This window comes from Amblyraja radiata, chromosome 41 (genome assembly GCF_010909765.2).
Source record: "Amblyraja radiata isolate CabotCenter1 chromosome 41, sAmbRad1.1.pri, whole genome shotgun sequence".
NCBI lineage: Eukaryota > Metazoa > Chordata > Chondrichthyes > Rajiformes > Rajidae > Amblyraja > Amblyraja radiata.
Window position 1 is genome coordinate 13087829 of NC_045996.1, and position 13898 is coordinate 13101726.

Consider the following 13898-nt stretch of genomic DNA (forward strand, 5'->3'; position numbering starts at 1 on the left):
CAACTCTACAAGACTGCACCCCTCATCCTCCTGCACATCAAGGAATGGAATCCCAGCCTGCGCAATCTCTCCCTAGAGCGCACATCCCCGAGTCCTGGCAAATGATCTGAAATGTCCCCGATGGTGGGAGAGTCCAGAACCAGGGGCCACACAGTTTAAGAATAAGGGGTAGGCCATTTAGAACGGAGATGAGGAAACACTTTTTCTCACAGAGAGTGGTGAGTCTGGAATTCTCTGCCTCAGAGGGCGGTGGAGGCCGGTTCTCTGGATGCTTTCAAGAGAGAGCTAGATAGGGCTCTTAAAGATAGCGGAGTGAGGGGATATGGGGAGAAGGCAGGAACGGGGTACTGATTGGGGATGATCAGCCATGATCATATTGAAACTTACAAAATTCTTAAGGGGTTGGACAGGCTAGATGCAGGAAGATTGCTCCCGATATTGGGGAAGTCCTGAACAAGGGGTCACAGTTTAAGGATAAGGGGGAAGTCTTTTAGGACCGAGTTGAGAAAAAAACACAGAGAGTGGTGAATCTATGGAATTCTCTACCACAGAAAGTAGTTGAGGCCACAGTTCATTGGCTATATTTAAGAGGGAGTTAGATGTGGCCCTTGTGGCTAAAGGGATCAGGGGGTATGGAGAGAAGGCAGGTACAGGATACTGAGTTGGATGATCAGCCATGATCAATATGAAAGGCAGTGCAGGCTCGAAGGGCCGAATGGCCTACTTCTGCACTTATTTTCTATGTTTCTATGAGAGAAGGCAGATACAGGATACTGAGTTGGATGATCAGCCATGATCATATTGAATGGCGGTGCAGGCTCGAAGGGCCGAATAGCCTACTCCTGCACCTATTGTCTATTGTGTATTGAAATAGCCACATAAATTCACTCTTCCTTTCTCTCTCGGTGCAGATATTCGCGGGGATGGAGTGTTTGCAGAAGAGGGCTTGCGATGACCTGCACGCCATCATGGAGGAGAACCCGGGGCAGTGCAGAGTCCCTGGTGTGGAGGACACCCTGGTGGATGTGCTGGACGTAGAAGGTCCACCACTGGTGGACAACTCCTCATCCATCAAGGCCGAGGAGAGTGGACCCTGCAACAGCGGGTCTTCCGAAGACGGTGATCCCCGCAAAGAAAGTAGAATTCCCTCTTTGAGGAACCTGGAGAACTCGGGAGAGTTGGAGGAAAGAGATCAACATGTTCCGGAGGATGGTGGTCACTGTGTTAATGGTGGACCCAGAAGCATGGACAATGCTGGTATTGGCCAAAGTCTATTACTGATGGTCAAGGATGGCTGGACTCCGGACGGTGTGGGTGATGCATCAACCATTGGAGAGGACAGTGCCAACACCAATGGCCATGAGATGGAGGCGGAGGGCCAGGCTGTGGAGGAGATGGTTCCCACGGAGCAAGGTCTGATCTCCAGCCCTGATGATGGACAAGAGAAGGGAAGAGTTGGCACCAAGGATTCTTCGCGGACCGAAGATGATCGGTTGCTGATCGAGAAGATCAAGAACTACTACGAGGCAGCGGAGATGTCGGGCGATGCGTTCTACCTCCAGCGGCGGGAGAGCGTGTCGTTCATCCCCACGGGGGTGGTGAGGGATTCTGTCTTGCGCTTCAACTGCCGGCTAGCACACATCGAGGAGACGCACGGTGGCAAGGTGGGCGGCGGGGAGAACGTGGGCGAAGGCGGTGGGGAGAATGAGGCCGCGCCGATCCCACTGCCACGCATCCCCGGCCCGGAGCCCCCCCGGGAAGTCTCCGGTCTCTATCCACCCCCCGCTCCCCTCTCCGAAGGCCAGAACCTGCCGGCCTGCAACGGGCTGGCCAGCCCGGAGACGGAGACGGAGACCGAGTTCAGGTCTTGCGCCGAAATCATCAAGGTTTGGAGGGAGATGGAGAAGGCGGCTCACTTCTGGGGCGACTGCGACAGGCTCAAGAAACCACCGCCGCGAGCAGCCGCGACATCCGACGAGCCGCTGGTCATCGTCGAAGACTCCGACCTCCGCCCTCCCGGCGACTCCCCGGCCCCCGAGCGGAGACGTGCGGAGGGGGGAGGAGAACCCGCCGACCTCGCGTTTTGCTGCCACGGGCAGCGGGTCCTGTGCCCTGGCTCCGATGCCTGCCTCCTCCAAAACTCGGAGAAGATCATGAATAAGGTTCAGGTGCTGGCTAAGATGTACAGCCAGAGGATCGCCAGGAAGAAAGCCCCCATGCAGCGGCAAGCGTGGGAGCCACGTCCAATGCAGCTCAAGCAGCGACGCAGGAGGCCGGCGCATCTGTCCAGGGCACTGGAGTGCCAGCACATCCACACCTACGGTGGGTAAACATAGAAACATGGGAAAATAGGTGCAGGAGGAGGCCATTCAGCCCTTCGAGCCAGCACCTCCATTCAATAGACAATAGACAATAGGTGCAGGAGGAGGCCATTCAGCCCATCGAGCCAGCACCTCCATTCAATAGACAATAGACAATAGGTGCAGGAGGAGGCCATTCAGCCCTTCGAGCCAGCGCCACCATTCAATAGACAATAGACAATAGGTGCAGGAGGAGGCCATTCAGCCCATCGAGCCAGCACCTCCATTCAATAGACAATAGACAATAGGTGCAGGAGGAGGCCATTTAGCCCTTCGAGCAAGCACCACCATTCAATAGACAATAGGTGCAGGAGGAGGCCATTCAGCCCTTCGAGCCAGCGCCACCATTCAATAGACAATAGACAATAGGTGCAGGAGGAGGCCATTCAGCCCTTCGAGCCAGCACCTCCATTCAATAGACAATAGGTGCAGGAGGAGGCCATTCAGCCCTTCGAGCCAGCACCACCATTCAATATGTTAGACAATAGACAATAGGTGCAGGAGTAGGCCATTCAGCCCTTCGAGCCAGCACCACCATTCAATATGATCATGGCTGATCATCCAAAATCAGTGTTTAAGAAGGAACTGCAGATGCTGGAAAATCGAAGGTAGACGAAAGTGCTGGAGAAACTCAGCGGGTGCAGCAGCATCTATGGAGCGAAGGAAACAGGCAACGTTTCGGGCTATTTCAGACTGATGTGAGGTGGGGGGGGGGGGGGGGGAGAAGGAAGAGCCTGAGGGCTGAGGGAGAGCTGAGAAGGGGAGGAGACATCAAGGGCTACCAGAAATTGGAGAATTCAATGTTTATGCCGCTAGGGTTCAGACTGCCCAAGTGGAATATGAGGTGCTGCTCCTCCAATTGAAAATTGGGTTTCGGGTTTCGGCACGAAACGTTGCCTATTTCCTTCGCTCCATAGATGCTGCTGCACCCGCTGGGGGGGTGGAGGAGGGGGGGGGGGGGGGGGAGTCGTTTAGTGGGAATGTTGATGTTATGTGTGACTATCATTAATCCTCTCTTTCTCTCCCTCTCCCTCTCCCCATTCTCTCTTTGTTTACGACTCTCTCTCCCCCTCCCTCTCCCCCTCCCTCTCCCCCCCTCTCTCTCCCCCTCCCTCTCCCCCCCTCTCTCCCCCCCACAGACTCAGTACATGGTCTGGAACCTGTGGTCGGGTTTGGTCACCTCATTGTCCGTGACCCCAGCCCAGCCGTCTATGTCCAGGAGACCAGCGTCCAGCTGGGTGCTCTCCGGATTCAGCCGCCTGCCCGCCCCAGCGGCCCCACCCACCCCGTGCCAGCACCCTGGGGTGCCCTGCACCCGGTAGAGGGTGTGTCCAGCGCAGGCCCGCCCCCCGCCGACCTGCCCCGACCCAGAGCACCCTCGCCCCCACCGCTGGCTGCCAGCCCCCCACCCATGGGTGCCCTGTCATTGTGCACCCCGTCCGAGCTGTGCTGCCCCCTGCCCAGCTGGGTGTCACTGCGGGGGCAATCCCCCTCCCCCTCTGCCATCAGGCAGCTGGAGCAGTGGATGAGGCAGCCCCGAGGTGCCCACACTGCCCACCCCTCACCCACCCAGCCCTTGACTACCCAGCCCTGTGCTTTGCCCAGCCCCAAGATCCAGTCCTCGCCCTTCCTGGGTAAACGCTCTTCACCCAACTCAGGTGTAGAGTTCTCACCCGCCCATCCCTGCCCCGAACCGGACAGAGAGAGCTCACCCACGCCCGCTGTGCCCCCCTCACCCACCTATCCCTCGCCCGCCCTGAGCACCCTCTCCGGCCAGTTTTGCTCCTCACCCACGCCCGCTGTGCCCCCCTCACCCACTCAAACCTCTCCCTCGCCCACCCTAACCACCTGTCCCTGCACCGCCCCTGGTATGTACCCCTTGCCCATCCCAGCTCTCCACCCTTCACCCACCCTGGACAAATGCCCCACGCCCACCCCTAGGGTACGGCTCTCACCCACCCAGCTCTCCCCCTCCCCCACCCCTAGGGTACATTCGTCACCCACCTGCCCCTCACCCACCCTGCTCTCCCCCTCCCCCACCCCTAGGGTACGGCTCTCACCCACCCACCCCTCCCCCAGTCCTAGGCTACACCCCTCCCCCGTCCCACCCCTCTGACAGCTGGTTCGCTGTCACCCCCAGGCCTCTCCCATCAGCCGGCACGGACTCCCCTCCCCCTCCCCCACCCTGCCCCCCCCTCAGGCTCTGCTCCCCTCCCCCTCCCCCACCCCAACCCTGCCACCTACTCCAGCTCCGCTCCCCTCCCCCCCACCGGGCGGCACCTCCCCCCCCCTGCCCGCGGCCCTGCTCCCTGCGCCTGTGGGAGGGGGCCAGACCCCACGCCTGGCGGCCCAGACTCCACCCCAGGGTGGGGGGCAGCTGCACGCGGGCGTACGGGGAGACCCCGGGCAGTGGTCCCGCGCTCTCCCCATCGCCCAGCACCCCCCACCCACAGGGCAAGGAGGCACCCGCCGGCTCCAGCCCCGACACCTGGGCCGACCCGGCACCCGAGGGTGGGCCTATGCCCTGTGGCAGCCCAGACCAAGCACCCAAGGGTGCTACTGCACCCTGCAGCAACCCTGACACCCAGGCGTACAGAGACCCAGCACCTAAGGGTGATCATACGCCCTGTGGCAGCCCAGAGCCAGCACCCCATGGTGATCATACACCTTGTGCCAGTCCTGCCGCTCGAGAGCACCCAGCACCCAAGGGTGATCGAACGTCCACCAACGGCCCTGACATACGGGCGTACGGAGACCCAGCACCCAAGGGTGCTACTACACCCTGCAGCAACCCTGATACCTGGACATACAGAGATCCAGCACCCAAGGGTGATCATACGCCTTGTAGCAGCCGAGACCACGCACCAAAGGGTGATCATACACCCTGTGGTAGTCGTGACACTCAAGAGCACCCAGCACCCAAGGGTGCTGCTACACCCTGCAGCAACCCTGCCACCCGGACATACAGAGACCCAGCACCCAAGGGTGACTCGCCACCCTGCAGCAGCCCATTGCTCAGCCCCTGCCACCCAGAGGGCAAGAGGTTCGTGACCCCTGAACCAGAGCCTTCTCCCGACCCCAGGGTACAACTTCCAGGGTCACCCACTGGGCACCAAGCACCCAGTGCCCAGCGGGGGGGTGTGGGTGCCCAGCGGGCAGGCGGGAGGCTCAGCTACTCCACCTCGCTCAGCCTGCAGATCGACGGGCGCACTGCCACCATTAGCAGGGCACAGGTCAGCCTGACCCAGAGCTTCCTGCCCTCCCCCGCCTGCTCTCCCAGCCCCCGTAGGGTGACCGGTAGCGCCCAGCTGCCCGCCACGTGAGCCCAGCCTCACCCGCCACTGCCCCGGGCACCCAAGGGTGCTCTGCCACCTCCCTCTGCCTGGAGGTACTGACACCGTCTCGCCCAGACTCACCCAGCGTCTGCCTCGGGCACCCAAGGGTGCTGACACCTGCCTCCACCTGGGCACTTGAGGGCGCTCCGCCAGGCCTCGCCCACGTCTGCCTCGGGCACCCAAGGGTGCTGCTCACCCACCTCTGCCCCAGGCACCCAAGGTTGCCACCCATCACGTGAGCCCAGGCTCACCCGCCACTGCCCCGGGCACCCATGGGTGCTGATACCCGCCTATGCCCGGCCTTGCCCGTCTCCGCCACGGGCGCTAGTGGATGCTGACACCCTCCTCCACCCTGACTTGCCCATGTCCGCACAAGCACCCAAGGGTGCTGACATTCACCTCTGCCCCGGGCACCCAAGGGAACAGCACGACCGCCTCTTCCCGTGGGCACCCTAGGGTGCTGCCCACCACGTGAGCCTGGCTCGCCCGCCGCTGCCCCGGGCACCTATGGGTGCTGATACCCACTTCCATGGGCACCCAAGGGTGCTGCCACCAATCACCAGCCCACCCTCTCTCTCTCTCTCCTCGCTCTCCCTCTCTCCCATACCAGAAGGAGTAGTCCAGTCTGGAGGCGAGTGTCCGAGAAGAGCGATCCGGTCTGGAGGGATAGTCCGGAATCCAGGACTGGCCTCAACAAGAGGAGGCGCAATGGACGGAACAGGGAACGACCTCACATACCACAGAGTCAAAGACTCAGAGTCCGTGTTTTTAATATTTTTGTTAATCGCGACGTGCCACCTATAATGTCTATTATTTTTTATGATAAAACACTCAAAAAAGACGGGACAGATTTTTGTAAATATCACAGCATGATTGTGTTTATCTGCATTGCCTATTTGAACTGCGTCTAACTCCCAATTTGTATTCAACTCTTTCAATTAAAGCCTGTTCCGATCACACCAGTGAAGGCAACTTCAATCATTCTACTTTGCACAGGAGAGCTACAACGCTTCCCACTTTCAAACCCAGTGAAGAGAAGTTAGTCTGAAGAAGGGTCTCCGCCCTCGATCCATTTATCCACAGATGCTGCCTGACCCGCTGAGTTACTCCAGCACTCTGTGTCTATCTTCGGTGTAAACCAGCAGCTACAGTTCCTCCCTACAGCGCGGCGGTAGAGCTACCCCTGTCCCACTTAGGAAACCTGAACGGAAACCTCTGGAGACATTTCGCCCCACCCAAGGTTTCCGTGCGGTTCCCGGAGGTTTTTGTCAGTCACCCTACCTGCTTCCACTACCTGCAACCTCCGGCGACCACCTGCAACCTCCGGGAACCGCACGGAAACCTTGGGTGGGGCGCAAAGTCTCCAGAGGTTTCCGTTCAGGTTTCCTAAGTGGGACAAGGGCATAAAAAACTGCAGCTTCTTTTCACCCAAAGAGTGGTGGGTGTATGGAACAAGCTGCCAGAGGAGTTAGTTGAGGCTGGGACTATCCCAACGTTTAAGAAACAGTTAGACAGGCACATGGATAGGACCAGTTTGGAGGGTATACAAAAATGCTGGAGAAACTCAGCGGGTGCAGCAGCATCAGGTTTCCTAGGTGGGACAGGGTACGCAGCAGCGCGCCAGAGACCCGGGTTCGATCCCGACTACAGCTGCTGTCTGTACGGAGTTTGTACGTTCTTCCCCGTGACCTGCGTGGGTTTTCTCCGAGAACTCCGGTTTCCTCCCACAATCCAAAGACGTACAGGTTTGTAGGCTATTTGGCTTGGTATAAATGTAAGTTGTCCCTAGTGTGTGTGTAGGGTCGTGTTAATACGCTATCAGCGTCTATATCTCTCATTTCTCTTTCCCCCTGAGTCCGAAAAGGGGCTTTGGACCAAAACGTTACCTATACCTTTTCTCCAGAGATGCTGCCTGACCTGCTGAGTTACTCCAGCTATTTTTGTCTATATTGCGATGGTTTTGCTTTGATTCAGCCCGCTGTTTGTCCCAGTAACTCCTCCAGCTTCAACAGAGAAAGGGGATTGAGTTCTGAAATCTAATGTTGGTTGGTTAACATGAAAGCACAAACACATTTGTTTCATCTCACAGTGTTTGCATAATGAATTGGCAGCTGTGATTCCAGGCAAGCAGATCCTCAGTTGAATTAAACACCCTGGTCTCGGGCAGTTAATACACTTTATTGTGGTGATTACTGGCCCCAGGGGTCAGTAATTTGAAATAAATGTAGGCAGGCGCGAAGGCACGGTGGCGCAGCAGCAGAGTTGCTGCCTTACAGCGCCGGAGACCCGGGTTCAATCCCGACTACCGGTGCTGCCTGTACGGAGTTTGTACATTCTCCCCGTGATCTGCGTGGGTTTTCTCCGAGATCTTCAGCTTCCTCTCACACTCCAAAGACGTACAGGTTTGTAGGTTAATTGGCTTGGTGTAAATGTAAAATTGTCCCTAGTGTGTGCAGGATAGCGTTAGTGTGCGGTTAGTGTACAGATATCGTGTAACTAAATCCCATGCAGCACACAGTTTAAGAATAAGGGGTAAACCATTGAGAACGGAGACGAGGAAACACTTTTTCTCACAGAGAGTTGTGAGTCTGTGGAATTCTCTGCCTCAGAGGGCGGTGGAGGCCGGTTCTCTGGATACTTTGAAGAGAGAGCTAGATAGGGCTCTTAAAAATGGCGGAGTCAGGGGATATGGGGAGAAGGCAGGAACGGGGTACTGATTGGGGATGATCAGCCATGATCACATTGAATGGCGGTGCTGGCTCGAAGGGCCGAATGGCCTACTCATGCACCTATTGTCTTGTCTGTTGTCATTACTGCCCAACAACTCAAGATTCAAGAGAGTTTATTGTCATGTGTCCCAGATAGGACAATGAAATCCTTACTTTATATGAAACAACTGTGATTGATCTGAAGAATATGCTTCTGCAAATGGCCGTGTGGTAATTTTGAGGATTTAAATACCAACTTCGTTTCGTTTCGTTTTTAGTTCAGAGATACAGCTTGGAAACAGGCCCTTCGGCCCACCAAGTCCGTGGCGACCAGCCCTCCCCGCACATTGACACTATCCTACACAATTATACCAAGCCAATGAACCTACAGTTTTAGAGTACGTCTTTGGAGCGTGGGAGGAAACCGAAGCACCCGGAGAAAACCCACGTAGGTCACGGGGAGAACGTACAAACTCCACACAGACAGCACCCGTAGTCAGGATCGAACCCGGGTCTCTGGCGCTGTGAGGCAGCAACTCTACCACTGGCAACGGGTTAACAATGTCGACATTAGAGTGTAATGGATGTGGTCATCTCTCTCCCCCTGGAGAGAGGCACAGATATTGTGTAAATAAATCCCATTTCTGCCAAATAACTCTGATTGATCTGAAGAATATCTCTGCGAATGGTAATATCGTGGATTCAAATCCCACCTGCTCTAGAGTGTGACTCGGTGTGATGTGTGGGCACGGTATCTTAAACGGCTTCACCACACACCCTCGGGCAGCAGTTGGGAGGTTGTTTGATGTAACTGCAGAATACACTCTCTGTGGAATGAAATGACTGAGCAATTTGTCTGGAACAGAATCGTTTGAACAGTCGTGATGATGTTCGCCCTGAGACTCGAACCTCCCCCCTCCTTCTTTATCACCGCGAAAAACACAAAGTGCTTACAGTTTGGTGTGTGTAGGATAGCGTTAGTGTGCCGAGATCGCTGGAGCGCCAATAAGCCTATTCCGCGCTGTATCTCTAAACTAAAATGTGATTGAATCACCAGGTTTTAGTGCAGTTTAGATTATTGTCACGTGTACCGAGGTACAGTGAAAAACTTTTATAGATGGGGATTGTTGCCGTGTTGTCGCCGCTGGTCAGGGTGAGTTTGGCGAGCGTGGTGTCAAGATACAGCACGGAAACAGGCCCTTCGGCCCACCAAGGCCCGACCAGCAACCCCTTGGTTTAAACGAAATGCAATTTCGTTCAAACCAAGCTGTTTGAATGACAATAAAAGGCATTCTATTCTATTCTATACATAGAAACATAGAAATAGGTGCAAGAGGAGGCCATTCGGCCTTTCGAGCCAGCACTGCCATTCATTATGATCGTGGCTGATCGTCCCCAATCAATAACCGTGCCTGCCTTCTCCCCATATCCCTTGACTCCACTAGCCCCTAGAGCTCTATCTAACTCTCTCTTAAATCCATCCAGTGACTTGGCCTCCACTGCCCTCTGTGGCAGGGAATTCCACAAATTCACAACTCTCTGGGTGAAAACGTTTTTTCTCACCTCAGTCTTAAATGGCCTCCCCTTTATTCTAAGACTGTGGCCCCTGGTTCTGGACTCGCCCAACATTGGGATCATTTTTCCTGCATCTATCTTGTCCAGTCCTTTTATAATTTTATATGTTTCTATAAGATAATAATAATAATAATAATAATGGATGGGATTTATATAGCGCCTTTCTAATACTCAAGGCGCTTTACATCGCATTATTCATTCACTCCTCAGTCACACTCGGTGGTGGTAAGCTACTTCTGTAGCCACAGCTGCCCTGGGGCAGACTGACGGAAGCGTGGCTGCCAATCTGCGCCTACGGCCCCTCCGACCACCACCAATCACTCACACACATTCACACAGATCCCCCCTCGTCCTTCTAAACTCTAGTAACATGTGATCACATGTTACTGGACATGGGATAGCGTGTTAATGGACATGTGATCACATGTTACTGGACACGGGTGCATGTGACAATAAATGTGAATTTGAAATTTGAATTTGAAATTTGTACTGGACATGTGATCACATGTTACTGGACACGGGAGCATGTGACAATAAATGAGAATTTTGAAATTTGAATTTGAATTTGAAATTTGTTACTGGACATGTGATCACATGTTACTGGACACGGGGCAGCGAGTGAGTCATGTGTTTTGAGATGTGACCTCAATTAGTATTGGAGCCAGCACTCCATTCCAAGGGTTTATTCTGGCGGCTGATGAAAGTCATTTCGAAGGATTATGGATTTTAAAACTCGGCAGAAAAATAAAATCATCTCAAGGCAAAAATAAAATCCCATTATTCCTGCGGAACGCAAGTAAATTGCAGTTTAATTTTTGCACTTGTTGCGCTCAATGCTTCTGAGTGGATCCGTGTGGAGGTTTAGACTGGGACTTGACAAGGTCGGCAAGAGTGTGAGCTCGGTCCCACCTCAAGACAATGTGACGCCCCCACTCCCGGTTTATGCCGATGTTTAGTTCGGGGAACTATCCCGTCCCTGTGAATCTGTGGAATTAATTGTCACAGACTGCTGTAGAGGCCAAGGCAATGGGTATTTTTTAAGGCAGAGATAGATAGATTCTTGATTAGTGCGGGTGTCAGGGGTTATGGGGAGAAGGCAGGCGAATGGGGTTAGGAGGGAGAGATCGATCAGCCGTGGTTGGGCCGAATGGCCTAATTCTTCTCCTATCACTTATGGCCCTCGCGAATAACGTCAACATCTCCCTCCCTGTCTCTCCCCCCCTGTCTCTCCCTCTCTGTCGGGCCTGTTACCCCGCTGTACCTCCAAAACAAATACTGAAACCAAAATCAAAAAATCAACAGCGTTTGCTGCTCTTTGGAGAGCGGTTTAGCAAAATAAAACGCAATACTTGCAAACAGCTAGATCTCGTTATCTTTAATTGCCTTGTTGATGTTCCAGAAGATGAAGGCAGCTTTTTATTTTTTAATGGTTATGACTCCAGAAGGGTTTCGCTGTAAAACACAGATAACATCATTAGTGACAGTCTCTCAGAAGACAGGCGCAAAAAGCTGGAGTAACTCAGCGGGACAGGCAGCATCTCTGGAGAGAAGGAATGGGTGACGTTTCGGGTCGAGACCCTTCTTTCCCTCCAGAGATGCTGCCTGTCCCGCTGTGTTACCCCAGCTTGTTGTGTCCATCTTCGGTTTAAACCAGTTCCTTCCTCCACAGTGGCGGTCTCTCAGCCCGTTTCATCTCACAAGTCATTCTGTGATTCATTTCGATGTCGCTTGTCATAGGGAATTTCATTTTCTTCTACTGAGACCCCGGTGACTGGCTCCGTCTACCGTCCTACCATCCTCCCCAGGCTGCCTGTCTGTCTGCCAAATGACTCTCTGTCCCATCGTCGTCTTTGTCGATGGATGTGCGGGGGTGACTTTATCACAACAAAGAGATGGCAGCTCCTGCTGCAGCCTGGCGGTGGCTTAACCGTGATCCACAGTGGCGCTGCGGCCGGTTAGAGCCACTGCCTCCCAGCTACAGAGATTTAAGCCCATTTTGGATAGGCACTTGGACACCATCCTGACCAATCACTCATCTATCTCCCCGCTGCCTTCAGGTAGAAGGTACAGGAGCCTGAAATCCAGCAACGTCCAGGTTCAGGAATAGCTACTTCCCCACAGCCATCATACTATTAAACTCAACTCAAACAAAACTCTGATCATTAATAGCCCATTGCACTTCATCTGTTTATTTATGTGTGTGTGTATATATATATATTCATCGGCATATGGTCACACTGATCAAGTCAAGTTAAGTCAAGTCACTTTTATTGACATAGCACATTTAAAAAACATCTCTCGTTGGTCAAAGTGTTTTACATTAGAAACATAGAAACATAGAAAATAGGTGCAGGAGTATGCCATTCGGCCCTTCGAGCCTGCACCACCATTCAATATGATAATGGCTGATCATCCAACTCAGTATTCTGTACCTGCCTTCTCTCCATACCCCCTGATCCCTTTAGCCACAAGGGCCACATCTAACTCCCTCTTAAATATAGCCAATGAACTGTGGCCTCAACTACCTTCTGTGGCAGAGAATTCCAGAGATTCACCACTCTCTTTGTGAAAAATATTTTCCTCATCTCGGTCCTAAAGGATTTCCCCCTTATCCTTAAACTGTGACCCCTTGTTCTGGACTTCGCCAACATCGGGAACAATCTTCCTGTCCAACCCCTTAAGAATTTTGTAAGTTTCTATAAGATCCCCCCTCAATCTTCTAAATTCTAGCGAGTACAAGCAGAGCCTATCCAGTCTTTCTTCATATGAAAGTCCTGACATCCCAGGAATCAGCCTGGTGAATCTTCTCTGTACTCCCTCTACGGCAAGAATGTCTTTACTCAGATTAGGAGACAATTTCCTCAGATTAGGAGACATTGGTGGAGGTACTTACGTTATACAACAGTGGTCAGTTCACTTCTGTATTTATTTATACCTACTTTTTTTTCTTTTTTCCCCCCGTTGTGCTGAAGCAAAGCAAGAATTTCACTGTCCTATCTGGGACACATGACAATAAACTCTTACATAGAAACATAGAAACATAGAAAATAAGTGCAGGAGTAGGCCATTCGGCCCTTCGAGCCTGCACCGCCATTCAATATGATCATGGCTGATCATCCAACTCAGTATCCTGTACCTGCCTTCTCTCCATATCCCCTGATCCCTTTAGCCACAAGGGCCACATCTAACTCCCTCTTAAATATAGCCAATGAACTGGCCTCAACTACCTTCTGCGGGAGAGAATTCCACAGATTCACCGCTCTCTGTGTGAAAAAAGTTTTCCTCATCTCGGTCCTAAAAGATTTCCCCCTTATCCTTAAACTGTGAACTTGTTCTTAAATCTTGAATTTTAAATATGCAGGGAATGGAGGGATACAGACTATGGTATAGAGGTGATCTTATGGAGGCGGTCTATCCTTTAGAAAGGGCAATTAACCTACAAACCTGCATGTCTTTGGGATGTGGGAGGAATCCGGAGCACCTGGAGAAAACCCAGACGGTCACAGGGAGAACATGCAAACTCCACACAGACAGCACCCGAGGTCTGGCGCAAAGTCTCCAGAGGTTTCCGTTCAGGTTTCCTATGTGGGTATTCCCCGTACAGACAGCACGGGAGGTCAGGATCGAACCCGGGTCTCTGGCGCTGTGAGGCAGCAACTCTACCGCTGGGCCACCATGCCACCCACTTGGTTCACACCCAATGGATAATCTAGGAAACAACAGGAGTTTTTCAGACAATGACCTCCTGGCCAGAACAGTCGCAGTTTCATCTTCTCAGTAATATTGTCAGTGAGAACCCCATTAGATCATAAGGAATAGGCGTAGAATTAGGCCATTCGACCCATCAAGTCTACTCTGCCATTCAATCATGGATCTATCTCTCCCTCCTAACCCCATTCTCCTGCCTTCTCCCCATAACC

At 53.3% G+C, this 13898-nt stretch overlaps 2 protein-coding genes across 2 annotated transcripts in view; both read left to right on the forward strand.

Moving 5' to 3' along the window:
• LOC116967875 (pleckstrin homology domain-containing family G member 3-like) overlaps positions 1–4583 on the forward strand; it is a 34774-nt gene extending 30191 nt beyond the window's left edge. The window contains exons 16-18 of the mRNA XM_033014512.1: positions 912–2322; positions 3500–4365; positions 4450–4583. Coding sequence (XP_032870403.1) covers positions 912–2322; positions 3500–4365; positions 4450–4476 — 2304 coding nt within the window. The 3' untranslated portion in view covers positions 4477–4583. The remainder of the gene's footprint in view (positions 1–911; positions 2323–3499; positions 4366–4449) is intronic.
• A 41-nt stretch (positions 4584–4624) lies between these two features.
• On the forward strand, positions 4625–6654 carry LOC116967876 (mucin-1-like). Its single transcript, XM_033014513.1, has 2 exons — positions 4625–4987; positions 5030–6654. Exons 1-2 carry the CDS (start codon positions 4880–4882, stop codon positions 5681–5683), a joined length of 762 nt encoding a protein of 253 aa, XP_032870404.1. The 5' UTR covers positions 4625–4879; the 3' UTR covers positions 5684–6654.
• Positions 6655–13898: the final 7244 nt, after the last annotated feature.

What these genes read in the sequence shown, in the direction of transcription:
- LOC116967876 (XM_033014513.1), top strand. Translation starts at nt 4,880, where the DNA reads ATGCCCTGTGGCAGCCCAGACCAAGCACCCAAGGGTGCTACTGCACCC. An exon ending in CTAAGGGTGATCATACGCCC is followed by an intron (nt 4,988 to 5,029) that starts TGTGGCAGCCCA and finishes GATCATACACCT; the next exon opens with TGTGCCAGTCCTGCCGCTCG.